The sequence below is a fragment of the Oncorhynchus clarkii genome, chromosome 20 (genome assembly GCF_045791955.1).
Source record: "Oncorhynchus clarkii lewisi isolate Uvic-CL-2024 chromosome 20, UVic_Ocla_1.0, whole genome shotgun sequence".
Classification (NCBI taxonomy): Eukaryota; Metazoa; Chordata; class Actinopteri; order Salmoniformes; family Salmonidae; genus Oncorhynchus; species Oncorhynchus clarkii.
In genome coordinates, this window is record NC_092166.1 from 48,353,064 (window position 1) to 48,375,958 (window position 22,895).

The 22,895-nt window shown below is 42.2% G+C and overlaps 1 protein-coding gene across 1 annotated transcript in view; it reads left to right on the forward strand.

Moving 5' to 3' along the window:
- The window catches only part of LOC139376449 (semaphorin-4G-like), a 75,968-nt gene that overhangs the window by 27,152 nt on the left and 25,921 nt on the right, over positions 1–22,895 (forward strand). The window contains exons 2-5 of the mRNA XM_071119064.1: positions 608–877; positions 16,015–16,163; positions 16,593–16,655; positions 16,893–16,991. Coding sequence (XP_070975165.1) covers positions 751–877; positions 16,015–16,163; positions 16,593–16,655; positions 16,893–16,991 — 438 coding nt within the window. The 5' untranslated portion in view covers positions 608–750. The remainder of the gene's footprint in view (positions 1–607; positions 878–16,014; positions 16,164–16,592; positions 16,656–16,892; positions 16,992–22,895) is intronic.

Genomic DNA, 22,895 nt, shown 5'->3' on the forward strand with positions numbered 1-22,895 from the left:
CACTGCAAATCTACCATTCCAGTGTTTTACTTGCTATATTGTATTTACTTCGCCACCATGGCCTTTTTTTTGCCTTTACCTCCCTTATCTCACCTCATTTGCTCACATCGTATATAGACTTGTGTATACTGTATTATTGACTGTATGTTTGTTTTATTCCATGTGTAACTCTGTGTCGTTGTATGTGTCGAACTGCTTTGCTTTATCTTGGCCAGGTCGCAATTGTAAATGAGAACTTGTTCTCAACTTGCCTACCTGGTTAAATAAAGGTGAAATAAAAAATAAATAAAAAAATCTCATATGTATATACTGTACTCTATACCATCTACTGCATCTTGCCTATGCCGTTTGGCCATCACTCATTCATATATTTTTATGTACATATTCTTCATCCCTTTACACTTGTGTGTATAAGGTAGTTGTTGTGAAATTGTTAGGTCGTTGGTTATTACTGCATTGTCGGAACTAGAAGCACAAGCATTTCGCTACACTCGCATTAACATCTGCTAACCATGTGTATGTGACAAATAACATTTGATTTGATCTAAACAATGGCATCTACAGTGCTGGATACTATCTGTTTTTCTCTTCTTTGTCTTCTGTGCAGAGTGAGCCTTCCAACAGACAGAGGATGACCTAGAAGCCACCACTGCTGAGCCCAACAGAGGATAATATCACTTGTGTGTGTAAGCAACAAAGGTGTGTGACAGCGTACAGGGCTCCACCTGCACCCAGGTCAGCCTGGCAAACATGGTGGACCACGTCACACTTCTGCCCCCCTTCCTACAGCTGCTCCTCTGTAGCCTGTCAGGGGTATGGGGGTTCCCCTTCGGCCCTGTCCTTGACGTCACCCCCAGGACCACGGTGCTCTACCAAGGTAAGACCAGACCAAGGCTCCAGGTTGCGGTACACTAGACCAGGAGGTTGTCCTAGAAAAGTGACTACACCTGACCTAAGGAAAACTCTGGGACCGAGTTATAGGCTGTGGCATAGGAGTTTTTTCTGGTCAGGCCATATGGCCTGAAAAAACTCCTGGCTGTACTTATAGAATGTCTACGATATACTAGTATCCCACTCACTGTGCTGATTCAATACAAAGGCTGCTCCAACTCCCTCCTGTTCACTTTAAACAGGTGGCACAGTTTTGGAAGTTGGCCCCGAAGACAGCCACCCCCCTACTTCCAGGGAGTTGTTAATCCTCTCTCTCAAGTCCTGTCCTAGTTCACTTAGTTCACCATGCAGCTCTAATGAAACAATAGAGAATAGACAGAAGCTCTCATCGCCCATAAAAGAGGAACCCTCTACGGTGGAGCCCTGTCCAGTGGCTGTGTTGAAAATGAAGTAGTGCTGAATAGATGATTGTACGAAGAAGGGTTAGGGTACGTCATTTATACACATCAGCCCCCCCCCCCCCCCCCACACACACACACTCCCCCATAGCAGCTCAGCCTCTCTATCTACTGCAGCAGAAGCTACTGCAGAGGGATCAGCCATCCCTGGCAGGCTCTTCAGACAACTATACTGTACCTGGCTGCTGTCAGCTCTCCAATCCTCTCCACTCCTGTCTTGAGAAGAGGAATATTATTAACAGACGAGGGGAGTGACGAGAGCCGGGTGCTTCGCCTGCCTGCACTGTGGTGCAGTCACAAAACCAGACTATTGCAGTGGAAAGAGATGGTTAGAGATAAGAGATAGACAGGGTGTTTGTAAGTCTTTGTTAGCTATGTTGCTCCTGACCGGAGGTAGTATTAAAATCATGTATGATGTGTAATTCACATGCAATGCTTGAGCGTGCACAACAGAAAAATGATATGAAACCACTAAAATGTAGGATGTCACTGGGTTCCCCATTCAGGGAAATGGATTCCAGATAGTGTGATGCAGAAGTATCAGTGAGTTCCTATGGGAACCATGTTAATGTCATGTTCATTTTTGTTCAGAAAGCCTCTACTGCTAATTTGGAACACTCTTTTATTATAGAAGTGTGTGGCACAGAGTCGGTCTATCTTATTTTTCTACTTATCCTTGTAAAATGAAGCCATTGACCTACATTCGGACTCCCATGGGTTGTGTGTGTGTGTGCGTTTGGGCGTGTGCATGCATTTATGATCTCTACTCACATTGAGAATCTGCACGGGCATGCACCCCCTGTCATTAGGAGAAACATGCCCAAGTGCAGAACTGAAGAGTGCAGAGTAGCACGTCCTAGAGGAAAATGGCCACCGTGCACTTGACTGCACTGTGTATGGAAATAAGGGCTATGTGGGTGGTGCTGGTGGTGGCACTGTGTTTGGTAGAGTCGGAGCATAAATGTATGTGTCGCTCTGGGTGGATTTATAATGCTTCACAGTTGGGGTGAGAGGGCGATTATTCATTTGCACATGTTTTACAGTTGGTCTGTAGGAGTGGGTGTACATTAACTCGCAATAAAACAGAGCAATAATTTAGAACCATGATAGAAAAAGGGCATATTTGACATACTGTAATTGAAAAAAAAGTGTGTGTTTGTGTTCTTGTGTGTGTGCATTTGTTTGTGTGTGTGTGTGTGTGTGTGTGTGTGTGTGTGTGTGTGTGTGTGTGTGTGTGTGTGTGTGTGTGTGTGTCCCTCTCTGTGGATAGATGAATGGCTGACTCTGGTCCGAACTAGGGCTGTGGTGGTCATGACATTTTGTCAGCAGTTTATTGTCATGCAAAAGATTGATCTGTCTATGCGCTCCGTCATTGCGAGGACAGACGCTGGGAGACGAGAAGCAAGTACAGGGAGTGAATATTTAATAACAGACACGAAACAAAACATGGACTGAGTCTGGACAAGGGAAACAGAACGACATTAATTCTGACACGGGGATGAAACTGAGGAATAGACAGATATAGAGGAGGCAATCAATAAAGTCATGGAGTCCAGGTGAGTCCAATGAAGCGCCAATGCATGTAATGATGGTGACAGGTGTGCGTAATGATGGGCAGCCTGGCACCCTCGGGGAGTGGGAGCAGGCGTGACTAAACTGTTGACAGCCCCCCTGCTTGCTCTAGAAAGGAATAAAGGAGAGAGAGGAGGAGATGGAAGAACATTGTTGGGGAGATATGCTGTATAGCTAAAGGTAATGTGTCACCCAATTAATTATGAAAATGCCCCATTAATAGGCTATTCAAAGTCAAATACAAATTCACTATAATTGTAGGCTACCTCTGTAAGCCGCCATGCACAATCAATGAACCAACAGCATCGCCATGGCCTGTATGTTCTCTCCCTGACTCGTGGATAGACATTTTGGACCATAGCATAAAGTAACCAGTCCATCCAGCATGAATAATAATAGAGTCCACATTCAAAGGTGATTACTTCAATTTGTTTAATTTTTTTGTATTTGGGAGAACCAAGTATTTACCAAAGACATCTTAAATCAGTTTAGATGTTTGTTGTTCTGCCATGTGTACTATGCAGTAGGCTATGTATTGCACAATGCTAAATAAAGGATAAAGAAAATAAAAAATTAACAATCGTAATTTTTATTCTGTTTTTTGGGACTCATAACCCTATGCGTATGGATGTTTTGAATTAATCATCACCTTAGAAAGTACTGTCCATTTTGTTTTGTTAGGCTTTGAAACAACATCCACAACGACCATGTTTTACACTCAGTTTCAACCTGTTGTTGAACTTCTTTCTTCAAACTGATCATCACAGTGAGGTGAGTTTTAAAAGCAAGATTTTTGACTGGATTTGCATTGATGTCGGAGTGGTTAGAGGGACACTAGAGCCCTGAGTAGGACCCGATGGTTGTTAGCAAGTTGGGTACTTCCAAAGCATATCCAGAGTGCATAAGAGGAGATTACCGTGACTCAACGGTCACCTGGAATTTGACTGCGCTCATGACTCATTACTGCCGGTTTGGCGGTAATACAGTCACTGCAACAGCCCTAGTCTGAACTCAACGGTCTACCTAGGGGGTTGTCTCCCATGTCCTGCCCTCTTTGCTGGTGCCAACCAGACTTGAAGTAATGGAACCATGCAATATTGATGCATGTGTAAGATCTGTCTACTGTTGCTACGAGGAGAGGGCATCGGGGGGCTTGATAGTAGTGGATTTCTGTGTATTATTTAGACATGGTTTAGAATAGTTTTTTCTCCTCTCGAGTGGCGCAGCGGTCTAAGTCACTGCATCGCAGTGTTAGAGGCGTCACTACAGATTCTGGTTCTCGACATAGCTCCCGCAGCCCGGGATCAACGTACAGACCGTACAGGAGTTGCAGCGATGGGACAAGACTGTATCTACCATTTGGGGAGGAAAAACTGGTTAAAATAAAATAATCTCCTTGAAATTGCAATTTCATCAGTTGGGAGATTTCATGTAGACTAGCATACCAATCCTGAGGCATGAACCTATGCGATAGTAAGGTAAATAAATAATAAATGGCAATGTTGACCTGTAAATCACATGTATTTATTCAAGTCAGTTGTTGTGTCGAGATGAACAGGCAAAACATTTCAAAAAATTGTACAGAATAAAGGATAAATTACTCACAAAAATTCTAATGAGTTAACCTAAACTCAATCTGGAAGCAAATGTTTTGTCTCTCTCAGCCTCTAGAGTAACTCTCTGCCTTTCATTCTTGTTGTATATAGCATTTTACAATTTGTTCTCACTAGTCAGTGTTTGCAGAAAATGGCTTCTTTTAATGTGAAATTCCTCTGGTGACAATAGAGAGGAGTTGGAGTTATCCTCGGATGCTTTGATCTATCTCTTTCTCTGATGTTCCCTGGGCTTGGTTTTGACAGGATCTGAGCAGCAACAGACTTTGCGTAGATACAGTACCTGAAATAGCACCAGGATAGGAGTAGTGTACTGTATGCATTCACTGGGAGATTTTGCTTGATTTGCCACCGTGAGATAAAGATCTCTGCTTTCTGTTAATGCTGTGCCTGCACTGCTTTTGTTGTAATATCATCATTCGAAACAGTCACGGCAAAAGTTTATATTCGAAATACACAGTCACGCTGATACAGGCAACCACGAGCACTGAGGTGAAAACCACAGTACTGCCAAAGATCACAAGCGTGATGGTAAATATGACAGACTTCACTAGTGATCGAGAGAACAGTCTTGTTTATGCTGACTGTGTGTGAACTGTTCACGATGGGATGATTCACTTAAGGAAATTAAGCCACCGAGGCTGAGGCAGCTATGCCGATCCTTAGGTCCAAATAATCTATTTAGAGATACTTTCAGACATTTTGGAGGTTTTTGAAAATAGGAAACAGGAAATGTTGGTCCTCTGTAGCTCAGTTGGTAGAGCATGGTGCTTGCTACACCAGGATAGCGGCTTATATATCATTGATCAACTTAGCAACAGCTGACAGTATTCACCAGTGTCTACAGTGGTTAAGTCATGTGACAATAAAACTTGGAAATGATTGAAACTGTTGTCCCCCTAGCACATGTAAGGGAGTTGAGGCATTTTTTATATTCAGCATCACTCCGCCAAGGGAAATATAGTATTCTTTCCAACGAAGATGTCTACATATGGGGGTTACAACCATCCCAGCTCTGCAGATTTTGCTGCAAAGAGACAGAATCATTCGATAATTTGTTTTGTTACCGCCCATATGTAGCTTGTTTTTCGTCGCAGGGTCAGGAATGGCTTAATTAAGAATTGCAGCATTTAGCAAATAGCGCTGCTGGGTGATTTCAAAAGTCATAGTCATCGATCAATAATAAAATAATACTCATAGCAAATGTCTTTTTTATGTACAATATGTAGAATCTATGAGAATAGAAAGGTTCAGAACTTTTGTGAAACATCACAGCACAGATAAAAAATATATGGCAAATAGAAATCAAGACTGGATGGTGTTCAGAGATAGATGGGAGGTGTTGAGTGGAGCTGAACGCTGGGACTAACAACAAACAAAAGATAACTATTAAAGCAATAAGGCACGAGGGGGTGTGGCATATGACGCAGCGTGGAGTGCCTGGATACAGCCCTTTCTCATGGTATATTGGCCATATACCCCAAACCCCAGAGGTGCCTTATTGCTATTATAAACTGGTTACCAACATAATTAGAACAGTAAAAATAAATGTTTTTTCATACCCGTGGTATATGGTCTGATATACCACGGCTATCAGCCAATCAGCATTCAGGGCTCGAACCACCCAGTTTATAATGTAAAATATTCTGTGTCTGTAAAATGTATATAGTATGTACAGTTGAAGTCGGAAGTTTACATACACTTAGGTTGGAGTCATTAAAACTAATTTCTCAATCACTCCACAAATGTCTGGTTAACAAACTGTAGTTTTGGCAAGTCGGTTAGTACATCTACTTTGTGCATGACACAAGTAATTTTTTCCAACAATTGCTTACAGACAGATTATTTCACTTATAATTCACGGTATCACAATTCCAGTGGGTCAGAAGTTTACATACACTAAGTTGACTGTGCCTGTAAACAGCTTGTACAATTCCAGAAAATGATGTCATGGCTTTAGAAGCTTCTGATAGGCTAATTGACATAATTTGAGTCAATTGGACATAATTTGAGTCAATTGGACGTGTACCTGTGGATGTATTTCAATGCCTACCTTCAAACTCAGTGCCTCTTTGCTTGACATCATGGGAAAATCAAAATAAATCATCCAATAACTCAGAATAAAATTGTAGACCTCCACAAGTCTGGTTCCTCCTTGGGAGCAATTTCCAAATGCCTGAGGTACCATGTTCATCTGTACAAACAATAGTACGCAAGTATAAACACCATGGGACCACGCAGTCGTCATACCGCTCAGGAAGGAGACGCATTCTTTTTGGTACTTTGGTACAAAAAGTGCAAATCAATCCCAGAGCAACAGCAAAGGACCTTGTGAAGATGCTGGAGGAAACAGGTACAAAAGTATCTATATCCACAGTAAAACAAGTCCTATATCAACATAACCTGAAAGGTCGCTCAGCAAGGAAGAAGCCACTGCTCCAAAACCGCATAAAACCAGACTATGGTTTGCAACTGCACATGGGGACAAAGATCGTACTTTTAGGAGAAATGTCCTCTGGTCTGATGAAACAAAAATAAAACTGTTTGGCCATAATGACCATCGTTATGTTTAGAGATAAAAGGGGGAGTTTTGCAACCTGAAGAACACCATCCCAACTGTGAAGCACGAGGGTGACAGCATCATGTTGTGGTAGTGCTTTGCTGCAGGAGGATCTGGTGCACTTCACAAAATAGATGGCATCATGAGGGAGGAAAATGTTGTGGATATATTGAAGCAACATCTCAAGACATCAGTCAGGAAGTTAAAGCTTGGTCGCAAATGGGTCTTCCAAATGGACAATGACCCCAAGCATACTTCCAAAGTTGTGGCATAATGGCTTAAGGACAACAAAGTCAAGGTATTGGAATGGCCATCACAAAGCTCTGACCTCAATCCTATAGAAAATTTGTGGGCAGAACTGAGAAAGCGTGTGCGAGCAAGGAGGCCTACAAACCTGACTCAGTTACACCAGCTCTGTCAGGAGGAAGGGGCCAAAATTCACCCAACTTATTGTGGGAAGCTTGTGGAAGGCTACCCGAAACGTTTGACCCAAGTTAAACTATTTAAAGGCAATGCTACCAAATACTAATTGGGTGTATGTAAACTTCTGACCCAGTGGGAATGTGATGAACGAAATAAAAGCTGAAATAAATAATTATCTCTACTATTATTCTGACATTTCACATTCTTAAAATAAAGTGGTGGTCCTAACTGACCTAAGACAGGGAAGTTGTACTTGGATTAAATGTCAGGAATTGTGAAAAACTGAGTTTAAATGTACGTGGCTAAGGTGTATGTAAACTTCCTACTTCATCTGTATACGCTGGAAGTTGAAGCCTAAGTGTTGTTGTCTGTTAGTTTACTCTAATTAGGGGAGGGATGGTAGGGTTAGGGGAAAATAATATAGGAACATATACAGTGCCTTGCGAAAGTATTCGGCCCCCTTGAACTTTGCGACCTTTTGCCACATTTCAGGCTTCAAACATAAAGATATAAAACTGTATTTTTTTGTGAAGAATCAACAACAAGTGGGACACAATCATGAAGTGGAACGACATTTATTGGATATTTCAAACTTTTTTAACAAATCAAAAACTGAAAAATTGAGCGTGCAAAATTATTCAGCCCCTTTACTTTCAGTGCAGCAAACTCTCTCCAGAAGTTCAGTGAGGATCTCTGAACGATCCAATGTTGACCTAAATGACTAATGATGATAAATACAATCCACCTGTGTGTAATCAAGTCTCCGTATAAATGCACCTGCACTGTGATAGTCTCAGAGGTCCGTTAAAAGAGCAGAGAGCATCATGAAGAACAAGGAACACACCAGGCAGGTCCGAGATACTGTTGTGAAGAAGTTTAAAGCCGGATTTGGATACAAAAAGATTTCCCAAGCTTTAAACATCCCAAGGAGCACTGTGCAAGCGATAATATTGAAATGGAAGGAGTATCAGACCACTGCAAATCTACCAAGACCTGGCCGTCCCTCTAAACTTTCAGCTCATACAAGGAGAAGACTGATCAGAGATGCAGCCAAGAGGCCCATGATCACTCTGGATGAACTGCAGAGATCTACAGCTGAGGTGGGAGACTCTGTCCATAGGACAACAATCAGTCATATATTGCACAAATCTGGCCTTTATGGAAGAGTGGCAAGAAGAAAGCCATTTCATAAAGATATCCATAAAACGTGTCGTTAAAAGTTTGCCACAAGCCACCTGGGAGACACACCAAACATGTGGAAGAAGGTGCTCTGGTCAGATGAAACCAAAATTGAACTTTTTGGCAACAATGCAAAACGTTATGTTTGGCGTAAAAGCAACACAGCTGAACACACCATGCCCACTGTCAAACATGGTGGTGGCAGCATCATGGTTTGGGCCTGCTTTTCTTCAGCAGGGACAGGGAAGATGGTTAAAATTGATGGGAAGATGGATGGAGCCAAATACAGGACCATTCTGGAAGAAAACCTGATGGAGTCTGCAAAAGACCTGAGACTGGGACGGAGATTTGTCTTCCAACAAGACAATGATCCAAAACATAAAGCAAAATCTACAATGGAATGGTTCAAAAATAAACATATCCAGGTGTTAGAATGGCCAAGTCAAAGTCCAGACCTGAATCCAATCGAGAATCTGTGGAAAGAACTGAAAACTGCTGTTCACAAATGCTCTCCATCCAACCTCACTGAGCTCGAGCTGTTTTGCAAGGAGGAATGGGAAAAAATTTCAGTCTCTCGATGTGCAAAACTGATAGAGACATACCCCAAGCGACTTACAGCTGTAATCGCCACAAAATGTGGCGCTACAAAGTATTAACTTAAGGGGGCTGAATAATTTTGCACGCCCAATTTTTCAGTTTTTGATTTGTTAAAAAAGTTTGAAATATCCAATAAATGTCGTTCCACTTCATGATTGTGTCCCACTTGTTGTTGATTCTTCACAAAAAATACAGTTTTATATCTTTATGTTTGAAGCCTGAAATGTGGCAAAAGGTCGCAAAGTTCAAGGGGGCCGAATACTTTCGCAAGGCACTGTATACAAAAAATATATGGGGGATTGGAAGTGATGCAGACAATTACATTGATGGAAGCTACAATCTATCTGCAATATTAAAGCTGGTCTACCCCTAAAAATAGAAATGATAAAAAATAATATTGTGTATGCTTAGAAATAATCAGAATTCATGTAAACAATCAATTTTATAAGCCATAGGTTGTCTTAAAAAAGTGTTCTCTTGGCTCAGCTTTCCCCGAGCGTGGGGTAAGCTGAGCCAAGGACAGGGCAAGTTAAGCCGCCTACACATTTCTGTACTGAATTAAGTATTAACACTACTTTTTATATCATGTCTATCTTTATTTCCTAAACACTCTTCAACACAATCACAATCGCCATGAACTGCCATAGATGGAAAGTGTGTGTGTTCAGTGTACACACGGTGCATTCGACAATGTTAAATAGAAACCGCCCTGTCAGCTCAGATTCAACTGGCATGCCCCCTCGCTTTGTGGACTCTCATCATCGATTAACAGAGCCCAATGTGCAGCTTGTGCTGTGGGTTTAGAGCAGGAACCGCAAGCCAATATGTCTCTTTCTCTCTCTCTCTCTCTCTCTCTCTCTCTCTCTCTCTCCCTCTTTCTACCTGTCTTTCTCTCTTGGTCTCTGCCTATCCTGTACTCTCTCTCTCTCTCTCTCTCTCTCTCTCTCTCTCTCTCTCTCTCTCTCTCTCTCTACATCAGAAGTGCACAACTCAGGCCCACAAGTTTCCCAGCCCTGCTGGTTTGTCCCTGGTATGGGTACATGATGTCTGGAAAGTGAAAGTATTGTTTCCCAGGTGGAAGCTAGCTCGTTAATGTAAAAGGCATAGTGACCTTCGAGGTCTGGAGCTATGCTTAATAGATTCTGGTTTTTGCGTAGTCAGGAGAAGGCTGGCCTTCCTAATACTTATGTGTAGGGCTGTCACAATTATTGTATAATCGTATAACCGACCTTGGTTTTTCTTGTCATAATCATTTTAGTACATTCATTGTAGGAGGGGGGATTCAACTTTATTTTCAAGTAGATTTACCCAATGAACTTTGAACATTTTTTACGTGCAGAAAGGCAGAGGAGGAGCATCAATTCCAAAAGTTCCAAGCTGTCAAAACCATTTGTTTTTGAGACAGGGTGTCACCAAAGCTGTGCTGTATTGATTAGGTATGTCATAGGTAATTTTCAAAGATGCATTATGATACATTACAAGCTTAAAAAATGAATAAAATACAAATAAATTACGACATATATACATATATTGTCATTTGCATGACAATTAATTGTTACCCAAAATTCCACAATTGTCATAGCTCTACATATGTGCTGGTTTGGCCTCAGAACATTACCTTCGGAGCAGCTCATTGGTCAGGCTTCAAACAGACATCAAGGAATCTTCACCCCCAACTGCCTTGGGTGGCGGCCATTTTGCGTCATCCTCATCATTGTCATCATGCGTGGCATGTTACGTCATATGGTCTGCCACTATTTATTTCATGTAGAATCCAAGCCACTTCTCGTGCACACTCCTGGATGACTCATAGAATAAGTGAAAAATGAAATGTGTTTTACATTGCCATGGGCTATCATTGTGACTGCAAAATAACATGATATTAGACTAAACATACCGTTCCTGTGGGGTTCAAGTTGGGTTGTTGAGAAAGGGACAGTTATAGTGTGAGTGTGTGTCTGTGTGTGTGTGTCTGTCTGTCTTCCTGCTCCTGTGTGTATTTGTGTCTGTGTGCACGCACGTCTGCCGATGTGTTTGTGTGTCCTGCTGTGTCGTGAATGCACCTACCTCTCCTCATAACCCGCCCAGTGTGTCCTGACCTTTGAGTTGGTGAGTGGAGAAGAGATCATCATGGCTCACTCATGGCTCTGCCTGTCTCTCTGCCTGCTTGTCTGACTAGCTCTCTGCCTGCCTGGCTGCCTAGCTCTCTGCCTGCCTGCTTGTCTGACTAGCTCTCTGCCTGCCTGGCTGCCTAGCTCTTTGCCTGCCTGGCTGCCTAGCTCTCTGGCTGCCTGTCTCTCTGCCTGCCTGGCTGCCTAGCTCTCTGCCTGCTTGTCTGACTAGCTCTCTGCCTGCCTGGCTGCCTGTCTCTCTGTCTGCCTGGCTGCCTGTCTCTGCCTGCCTGGCTGCCTAGCTCTCTGCCTGCCTGGCTGCCTGTCTCTCTGCCTGCCTGCTTGTCTGACTAGCTCTCTGCCTGCCTGGCTGCCTGTCTCTCTGCCTGCCTGGCTGCCTAGCTCTTTGCCTGCCTGGCTGCCTGTCTCTCTGGCTGCCTGTCTCTCTGCCTGCCTCGCTGCCTAGCTCTCTGCCTGCTTGTCTGACTAGCTCTCTGCCTGCCTGGCTGCCTGGTGCCCTCAAGACATAGGGGGTGGGCAGTGGGTTGACACCGACTCAGTCTGGTTATAGTCATGGGTGCTACTCATAGTATCACCGTTTTATCCCTGAGAGACTATTTAGGTTGTTTGTGTGGGAAGGGGGTCTTCAAAGAGGTTTGACATTATATCAAAGTGACTTAACCAGTGACAACAACATGTAGTATTTGTTGTAGTAACTGGCAGTCCCAAATTCATTTTCGCCATTGCAGTCTGCGAGGGTGGTTGAGTTATTTGTAATTGTGCACCTGTCCACAGAGATGTATTGACTTTTCTGTCCAAAACTTCAGTAATGCATTTAATTACATTATTAAAGGGATTCTCCGATTCGTTTGTATACTTTTCAGCCAGTAGTTCTGAAAGTAGAGCTCACGAGCCAAAAGTGGTTCCCGAAAGTGACGTACTCTGTCACATATTTGCAAAAATGTGGACCTTGTCATTGCTCTCTCTCCAGCTCTGCTGTGGGTGCATCATGTGCATCTTGCTAGCTGTCACTCATATGGCGAGGGGCTAAAGCTCATTGGTTGAACTGGAATTGCTAAGGGGCTGGCCCACATGGGGGAAAATGTAGGAAAAATAGTGCAGCACAGCTCCCAGAAAAACAATTGCTTTCAAACTAGGGATTTTGTGACTAATTAAGGCAAGACAATAATTCTGCATAAGGATTCTGCATGTATGAACTACACATTGATACATCCAGCCCAAAGTGGGAGGTTTAAAAAAGACTTCATAGCCACCAAAGTACCGGAGCATGTCTTTAACCCTATTAGAATAACCTATTCAATCTGACTGGCGTTACTGTGTGTATAGTGTGCCTTGGTACCCTGCAAATCTATATTTCCAAGTGTATGTGTTGTTGTAACAATGTTTTGACCGTTAGAAGACCAAAGACTCAAAACATTGTTTCAATATACCTCATGGGAGCATCAAGTCGATGAGTCTTTTCATATTTGCTGAATATACACAGCACCTGCTCAAAACCATTGCATGTTTCTATGGGTTGTACATATTGTACAGCGTCTGCGCTTCATATCCCTTGAAAAAAATACAGCACACAAACAACACAGGGTTACACATTCATTCCTTTGTGTTTTTCCCTTCATTCATGGAAACTCACCCAACTAAATATTTGGTCAGCAGTCTAGAACGTCTGAAATGAGGGCAAACTGCCCTACCTATGAGATGTGAAGAGAGGTCATTGTTTTCATCGAGGTTGCTGCAATAATAAGATGTGGTCTTATTTAGTGATAAGATAGCAGATATTCATTTGATATAGGAGCGCTGAAAGTTAATTGATGGAGTCAAAAGTGAGGATACGGGATAGAAAGAGAGAGCGATTAAGACGGAGATGGAAGCTGACAGAGATAGTGTGAATAAGTGAGAGATGAAGAGGGAGGGATGGACAGAAGGAGAGAGGAACAATGGAAAATACACTGAGTAATATGAGTCAGCGTGGTGCAGATGGGTACAATAATATAGCACACATCCTACCCTCCTCTCTTTTATCCTCTCCTCTCCTTTTATCCTCCCCTCTCCCTTCTCTGGTGAATTGATGGGAGTGTGTCCCAGGCTGCTCGCAGTAATAAGGGAATTTATGTTAATTTTGTCCCGCCCATTGATTTACTGGGGACAGATGAATGTTTGTTTCAGTCAATTTGTTACACTCCTTTACTTCTGATAGAGAGTCTATACTGCAGCTGTGTATGGAGCGTAGGGGCAGAGTTAAGATAGCGGAAAAGAAAAATAATTGGTAGAAAACACAGCCTGCTAAAGTGTCACAGAAACCATTGTAAAGAGAAAGTATGTGCATAATATTCCAACTATATTACTTTAAGTACAACTTTAAGTACAGACAGTTTCATTCTATGAGGAAAGACATATACCCGAATACAAGAATAATACCAGACCCAACATAATGTTTTCTTATTCTGAAAAGGGGAAGCATGTACAGTTGTCGGAAGTTTACGTACACCTTAGCCAAATACATTTAAAGTCATTTTTTCACAATTCCTGACATTTAATCCTAGTAAACACTCCCTGTCTTAGGTCAGTTTGGATCACCACTTTATTTTAAGAATGTGAAATGTCAGAATAATAGTAGAGAGAATGATTTATTTCAGCTTTTATTTCTTTCATCACATTCCCAGTGGGTCAAAAGTTTACATACACTCAGTTAGTATTTGGTAGCATTGCCTTAATTTTTATTTACTTGGGTCTGTCACGACTTCTTCCGAAGTCAATTCCTCTCCTTGTTTTGGCGGTGTTCGGCGGTCGACGCCACCGGCCTTCTAGCCATCGCTGATCCATTTTTAATTTTCCATTTGTTTTGTCTCGTTTTCCCACACACCTGGTTCTCATTGTCCCTCATTATGTGTTGTGTATTTAGCCTTCTGTTTCCCCCATGTCTTTGTGTGGTATTGTATATCTGTTTGATGTATGCGCACGTTAGTCTGGTTGCACTGGGTTATGTACACCCATTTTGTATTTCGTGTTCATTGTCCCGTGTGCTTTTGGTTTGCCTGAATAAAAGGCTCCGTGTGCTACCCAATTTCTGCTCTCCTGCGCCAGACTCCCTTGCAGCCATTTACGCATACCAGACAGGATCAAATGTTTCGGGGTAACCTTCCATAAGCTTCCCACAATAAGATGGATGAATTTTGGCCATTCCTTGCGACAGAGATGGTGTAACCGAGTCAGGTTTGTAGGCCTCCTTGCTCGCACATGCTTTTTCAGTTCTGTCCACAAATTTTCTATAGAATTGAGGTCAAGGCTTTGTGATGGCCAGTCCAATACCTTGACTTCACTGTCCTTAAGCCATTTTGCCACAACTTTGGAAGTTGAAGCGACCAAGCTTTAACTTCCTGACTGATGTCTTGAGATGTTGCTTCAATATATCCACATAATTTTCTTTCTTCATGATGCCAGCTATTTTGTGACGTGCACCAGTCCCTCCTACAACAAATCACCCCCAAAACATAATGTTGCCACCCCCGTGCTTCATGGTTGGAATGGTGTTCTATGGCTTGCAAACCTCCCCTTTGGTCCTCCAAACATAACGATGGTCATTATGGCCAAACAGTTTTTGTTTCATCAGACCAGAGGACATTTCTCCAAAAAGTACGATCTTTGTCCCCATGTGCAGTTGCAAACTGTAGTCTGACGTTTTTATGGTGGTTTTGGAGCAGTGGCTCCTTCCTTGCTGAGTGGCCTTTCAGGTTATGTCGACATAGGACTCATTTTACTGTGGATATAGATACTTTTGTACCCATTTCCTCCAGGATCTTCACAAGGTCCTTTGATGTTGTTCTGGGATTGATTTGCACTTTTCGCACCAAAGTACGTTCATCTCTAGGACAGAATGCGTCTCCTTCCTGAGCGGTATGACGGCTCCGTGGTCCCATGGTGTTTATACTTGCGTACTATTGATGGTACAGATGAACGTGGTACCTTCAGGCGTTTGGAAATTGCTCCCAAGGATGAACCAGACTTGTGGTCTACAATTTATTTTCTGAGGTCTTGGCTGATTTCTTTTGTTTTCCCCATGATGTCAAGCAAAGAGGCACTGAGTTTGAAGGTAGCCCTTGAAATACATCCACAAGTACACCTCCAATTGACTCAAATGATCAGAAGCTTCTAAAGCTATGACATAATTTTCTGGAATTGTCCAAGCTGTTTAAAGGCACAGTCAACTTAGTGTATGTAAACTTCTGACCCACTGGAATTGTGATACCGTGAATTATAAGTGAAATAATCTGTCTGTAAACAACTGTTGGAAAAATTCCTTGTGTCATGCACAAAGTAGATGTCCTAACCGACTTGCCAAAACTATCGGTTGTTAACAAGAAATTATGTGGAGTGGTTGAAAAACAAGTTTTAATGACTCCAACCTAAGTGTTTGTAAACTTCCGACTTCAACTGTACCTGTGCTTGGCAGTAGTAATAGTAATTATAGTTTTTTCCAGTACCAAAACCATTCTGTGACTTTATTTGACCATTGGAAAACTGTGCAAATACCACATTGCAGGCTCAGTTAAATTGCCCCAAAGTCTCAGTAAGTTTGTGTTTGTTTTCAGGCCTGCTGGGTTGCCAGCGGTTCAGCAGCCCATCTCAGAATTACAGCACACTGCTACTGGAGGAGGACAATGGGGTGCTGTATGTAGGGGCCAGGGGGGCTCTCTACGCCCTGGACACCACCAACATCTCTACACCTGGCAATCTCACGGTGAGCAACAGCCTGGACGCTAACTTTCCGTTTCGATGGGCAACAAAGTTGTATTGTTTTATAACTGCTAAACTAGTTAGCTGTGACAGCACAACATATCATATAACCGATATGTTGCAATGGCAAAACTAATCCTATTTCACAAATCTTTTTCTCTTTCACAACTTTTAAACAGGACTGGCTAATAATAGCCTTAAGGAGATTCAGTAAATCCTATAATAGGTAAATTTTTTGCAGTGTGACTATTGGATTAAATGTAGGGGGCAAGTTTACTCACGGGCCAATAGAATAGATTAAAACACAATGATGTCGTTGATGGGAGTAACTGGAGTATTAAAATGGAGTATTCACTGGAGTATTCAAGCATTGCCATGGTACACTGCCCCATGCTCCCACTGGGTGGTCATTATTGTCTCCCGATGTTTGCAGATTGATTGGGAAGCTTCGGCAGAGCAGAAGAAGCAGTGTCTCAACAAAGGAAAAGACAATCAGGTATAACCAATGGCGTGTAGCACCCACTGCTCAACACACAAACTCTCTCTCTCTCTCTGCTTCTGACTCTTTCTCTCTTTATTCGATGGCCCTATCTCGTATAACAATTATGTGGTGTTGTTATTATAATGTAACAATGTATTTCTGATCAAGAAGGAGTCAAGTGAATGTGTTAGCCTTCAAGATTAGGTTGATGTTATATAGATGTATAACCAAACTGTTGTGTCTCTCCTACAGACAGATTGTTACAATCACATCCGCTTCCTGCAGAGGTACAATGAGACTCACCTGTACGTCTGTGGCACGCACGCCTTCAGGCCCCTCTGTGCTTACATAGTAAGAGCTGTCCTTCATTTTGCTCGGGATTCCCTGGTTTACATTCAGGCTCCCAACAAACTGCCCATAGAGCCCCACTGCGGACACGTCATAAAACCCATAGAAACTAGTGGTCAAACACAGAAATGGTTCCAAATCTTTTTTCACCATCCATTTTTCCCTACGGGGACCACTTCAAACAAGGTCTGTGTTTCATGTAGCCTTTCCCTGGTGTGATGTTTTGATTACAGCGTAAATCTCTCTCGGACAAATGCTAAGTAGCATCAAATGAGACGTCCTGCAACACTACAAATCCCTGCAAGCTCCTGCAAGTCATCTGTAGTTGACACCTTTGCTGTCAGATAGCTGGCTACTAGCTTCCTTGATCCAAAATGAAAGATATATTGAACATATTGTTCCATATTTTTATTTAACTAATATTTGTTGTCTTATTTATGCATTTGGTCTTGTTTCTTGAACATAATACTAACCTAGTAGCAGTCAGATATTTACAATGTGCTACGAATTCTAGGCCACTCCAACAATTACATCAATGGATTCTAGGCCACTCCAACAATTACATCAATTAAATAAATCTAAATAGTTAACAATGCATACATATGCCTTTCATACATAACATATAAACATCTGACTTGATTTATTCATCAATGCCAGGAACCTGGGACGTCGAAGAGCACAGTATGAATTATTATTACTAACATATCCGAGAGAGCACAGATTCTCCTGCTTGTCCATTTTAGGAATTAGACCAGCACGAATCACAAAATGTAAAACGGCATATTGTGATTTTTGGTGGGTGAGATACAAATGGAGAAACAACTGGGTGTGTAAGGTATGTTTAATCTAAAATACTAGCTCAACTCCAGCAGAATGAGAAACCGACTCAAAACAAGGAAACCATGCCTACACGCAGCTGTGTCAACACCCATCTTGTCAATTGTTGCTGTTGTCAATTGTGACCAGCAGGAGAACGGCATTACACAGGCAAAAAAAGGTAGCAAAAACAGATGTAATCAAATCAAAAGTAGTAGTGAAGGAAGCAGCATAGGGGAATTGGGAAGGTAGGGTGGGTTTATAAGAGATAAGATGGAGAGTTCCAAAGTGTGCGAAGTTCGAGGGACCATCGGGCATAAATGGCATAGTCTGGAATAAGGGGTAGCTAGAGGGATGGTTGGTCATGGAATAAACATACAATGGGGTGTGTGTTTCTCCACCCCTTTTTAGGTCATTGTCAAAAATCCGGCCAATGTCCAGTCGCAATCGGGGTCTCAGCGTAGTCATTCTGTCAGTTGCAGCATTCATATCATGGTCATTGTGTGTATGTGAATCACAACATTAAAGGCGATGAGTGATCACAGCATTTCAACATATTGAGCCATACACAATATCACTTTTTTACATTTTTATTTACCAGGTAGGCTAGTTGAGAACAAGTTCTCATTTGCAACTGCGACCTGGCCAAGATGAAGCATAGCAAGTCGACACATACAACAACACAGAGTTACACATGGAATAAACAAAACATAGTCAATAATACAGTAGAAAAAGTATATGTACAGTGTGTGCAAATGAGGTAGGATAAGGGAGTTAATGCAATAAATTGGCCATGGTGGCGAAGTAATTACAATATAGCAATTAAACACTGGAATGGTAAATGTGCAGAAGATGAATGTGCAGGTAGAGATACTGGGGTACAAAGGAGCAAGATAAATAAATCAATAGAGTATGGGGATGAGGTAGGTAGATAGATGGGCTGTTTACAGATGGGCAGGTGCAGTGATCTGTGAATTTAAGGCCAGTCACCACAGAAGGAAATTACATTCTTGCATCTACCTTTCAATTTTGAGATTTGTTGGTATTTTGGTCCATTAATATTAGTATTTTCAAAAAGTAAACATAAAAATGACAAAAACTTGATGAAAATGTATATTTTCTTAGTTTATCATACTACCTTCAACATTTTAATGAATTTGAAACACTTAAAAAATGGACATACATCAATGATTTCAAATCTCACTACATTAAATGACACATAATTTAAAAGCCCATTTCATAGAGATTGTTACAAACTGGACTATATTAGTAACTTACTTTGAACAGGTGGTTATTGGGTCACAGAAGGGTTGGGTTAAATGTGGAAGACACATTTCAGTTGAATACATTGAGTTGAACAACTGACTAGGCAACTAGGTTGCCCTTTCCCCTTTCTGAATAGACGTTTGGTAGTCTAAATTCAGTGTACTTGTCTTTAACTGCAATTTCCCGAAGGGCAGACTCTTCCCACACGCCAACTCATTTTTCTCAGCTTCAGAAGCATCTGAATAGATATATTCTCCAGACCTACCCAGAGGGAAAATATGCCAAAATGCATTTTACATACATGTCTTTAGTATTTTACAGATAGAAAGATAAAAAATGCTCTGGACAAGTCCCATCATGGAGTGTTTTTAAAATTTTCTTTGGAAAAATATGCCAGAATGCATTTTACATACATGTCTTTAGTATTTTACAGATAGAAAGATAAAAAAATGCTCTGGACAAGTCCCATCATGGAGTGTCTTAACAAAATTAAATCAAAATATTTAGTCTGACTTCATCCAGTGTCCTGAAAAATTGATTTGCGCGATATGAAATATTTGAATATTTAATGAGATAACCTCATTTGCATATTTTAATAACATATTTCAGAAATGTTTAATATAAAATATTCATAAATGTGTGTCTACATTAACTGGTAAAAGTTGATTGTGATATGATTAAGGGGGTAAAAGTACCCAATGAGGGTGTGGTGCCTGGCCTTAAGCATTGAAGACAGCATTTTGTTGACACTATGTCAATCAATCAATCAAATGTATTTATAAAGCCCTTCTGACCTCAGCTGATGTCACAAAGTGCTGTACAGAAACACAGCCTAAAACCCCTAACAGCAAGCAATGCAGGTGGAGAAGAACTCAGTGGCTAGGAAAAACTCCCTAGGAAGGCCAGAACCTAGGAAGAAACCTAGAGAGGAACCAGGCTATGAGGGGTGGCCAGTCCTCTTCTGGCTGTGCCGGGTGGAGATTAGAACAGAACATGGTCAAGATGTTCAAATGTTCATTGATGACCAGCGGGGTCAAATAATAACATTCACAGTGGTTGTTGAGGGTGCACCAGGTCACCACCTCAGGAGTAAATGTTATTAGGCTTTTCATAGCCGATCATTCAGAGTATCTCTACTGCTCCTGCTGTCTCTAAAGAGTTGAAAACAGCAGGTCTAGGACAGGTAGCACGTCCGGGGAACAGGTCAAGGTTCCATAGCCGCAGGCAGAACAGTTGAAACAGTAGCAGCAGCTCGGCCAGGTGGACTGGGGACAGCAAGGAGTCATCAGGACAGGTAGTCCTGCGGCATGGTCCTAAGGCTCAGGTCCTCCGAGAGAGAGAAAGAGAGAATTAGAGAGAGCATACTTAAATTCACACAGGACACCGGATAAAACAGGAGAAATACTCCAGATATAACAGACTGACCCTAGCCCCCCGACACATAAACTACTGCAGCATAAATACTGGAGGCTGAGACAGGAGGGGTCGGGAGACACTGTGGCCCCATCCTACAATACCCCCGGACAGGGCCAAACAGGCAGGATATAACCCCACCCACTTTGCCAAAGCACAGCCCCCACACCACTAGAGGGATATCTTCAACCACCAACTTACCATCCTGAGACAAGGCCGAGTATAGCCCACAAAGATCTCCGCCACGGCACAACCCAAGCAGGGGGGGCCAACCCGGACAAGAAGATCACGTCAGTGACTCATCCCACTCAAGTGACGCACCCCTCCTAGGGACGGCATGGTAAGCCAGTGACTCAGAGGCTGAGAAGAGGCAGAGAATCCCAGTGGGGAACCGGCCAGAGGGGAACCGGCCAGGTTGAGACCGAGTCTGCGTCTCTCACATGGGTAGGCAGACCATTCCATAAAAATGGAGCTCTTATAGGAGAAAGCCCTGCCTCCAGCTGTTGCTTAGAAATTCTAGGGACAGTAAGGAGGCCTGCGTCTTGTGACCGTAGCGTAAGTGTACGTATGTACTGCAGGACCAAATTGGAAAGATAGGGAGGAGCAAGCCGATGTAATGCTTTGTAGGTTAGCAGTAAAACCTTGAAATCAGCCCTTGCCTTAACAGGAAGCCAGTGTAGAGAGGCTAGCACTGGAGTAAGAGGATCACATTTTTTGGTTCTAGTCAAGATTCTAGAAGCCGTGTTTAGCACTAACTGAAGTTTATTTAGTGCTTTATCCGGGTAACCGGAAAGTAGAGCATTGCAGTAGTCTGACCTAGAAGTGACAAAAGCATGGACTATGTCTACTGTGTGTGAATGATGAAAGAATCTTACCCTAGCTGGAGTTCCATTTGAGTGTGTGTGGTCACTTAGGCCTGCACATCAACCAGTACTGGGACCATTGAAGACTTTGGATACATGCTCTCAAAGTGCCGCTTGAATGTCTTTGGTTCTGCGTCTATAAAAGGTCAAGTACAAAATCAAGTAAGTTAACAATCTGTGGCTAAGATTGAATTCAAAGTTGACACAAATGATAAGCTAAGCAATACGATGCAACAAATTACTACACATATGAAAGACTGCACCACAAAGGCCAGTACATTAACTTACAAATATATAGGGCAGGGCAGGTGTGGACCAGTGATGCCTTGGCTGCAGTCTTCTGGTCTGCAGCTGCTCCCTTCATCTTCGCAACCACCGCCTTGGCATCAGTCAACAAGTTCAACTTGAGAGTGGAGCATGCGTTATAAATCAATAACATCTACAGTATATGAATCCATCCCTGATTACAAAGCATACCTGACTACAAATCATAGCCTATCGCTGTGATTTGTTGTGTTAGAGTTGGGCTGGGACAAAACCCTTCACACACTCCTGCTCTTCTGAACTTCCTGCAATGACTGAAATATTACAGGAAGTTGAAACAGCTTTCCTAGTGGAGGTGATAAGAGGTGATAAGACTCAGGCTCACCCATTGGTTCTGGAATAATGTTGGCAATTTGGCATCAATAACATGGGAGAAATTCTACCTCAAAAACAAATGTGTGAATAACAATTCATTTAAAACCCACCAATGCAAATAGGACTAAATAAGGTTACATTACCTTTCCTTGTAGCTATACTGACGACCCTCCCACTCTGTCTGCTGTATTCTCTCTTTGTTCTTGTTTCCTTATTAGGATGCCGGTGGGCGGAGTTGGTAGGGTCGTCAGCTACATGGGAAACACCTGGGCCCGGGTGTGTCCCAGGATAAATAGACCTCTTCCACATTGATTGAGGAGACTCTCTCCACACAGACACACTATTGTTTATTTGGCTATAGGTTACCTTAGTTAATAAATATATTTTGTTATTTATTATCTCCACGTTGTCTCCCTTTTTGTTACGGGCTTCGAGCCGGTTTGTGAAAGTAACAGATCAATGTCTTCCTGCAGTAAAGTAAGCACGCTGTTGCCTCAAGACTAGCTAGATTACAGGTATTGTGTATATTCAAAACTTGCCCTAGACAGTTCAAGAATTGTCAATTTAAACAAATTTACCCAATCTACTCATTACTAAATTTAGCTAACATTAGATAGTTAATCCAGATATTCTTACCTTTGCCTTGATTCGTCAGTCTCGTCCAGATTATCATGGCCCTGGTGAGTGACGTGAAGCTTGAGACAGGCATTTGTAGTTCTGTATGATAGCCACATTAGTAGCTAATTAATGTTTCATTTTTGGGGAATAAATACAGGGTTTTTGATAAAAGTCACGTTGTCCTAGATAGATTTACACGGTTGTCAAAACATCACACCAGGCAGTGGTGCAAAGTACTTCAGTAAAAATACTTTAAAGTACAAATTAAGTAGTTTTTGATCTGTACTTTACT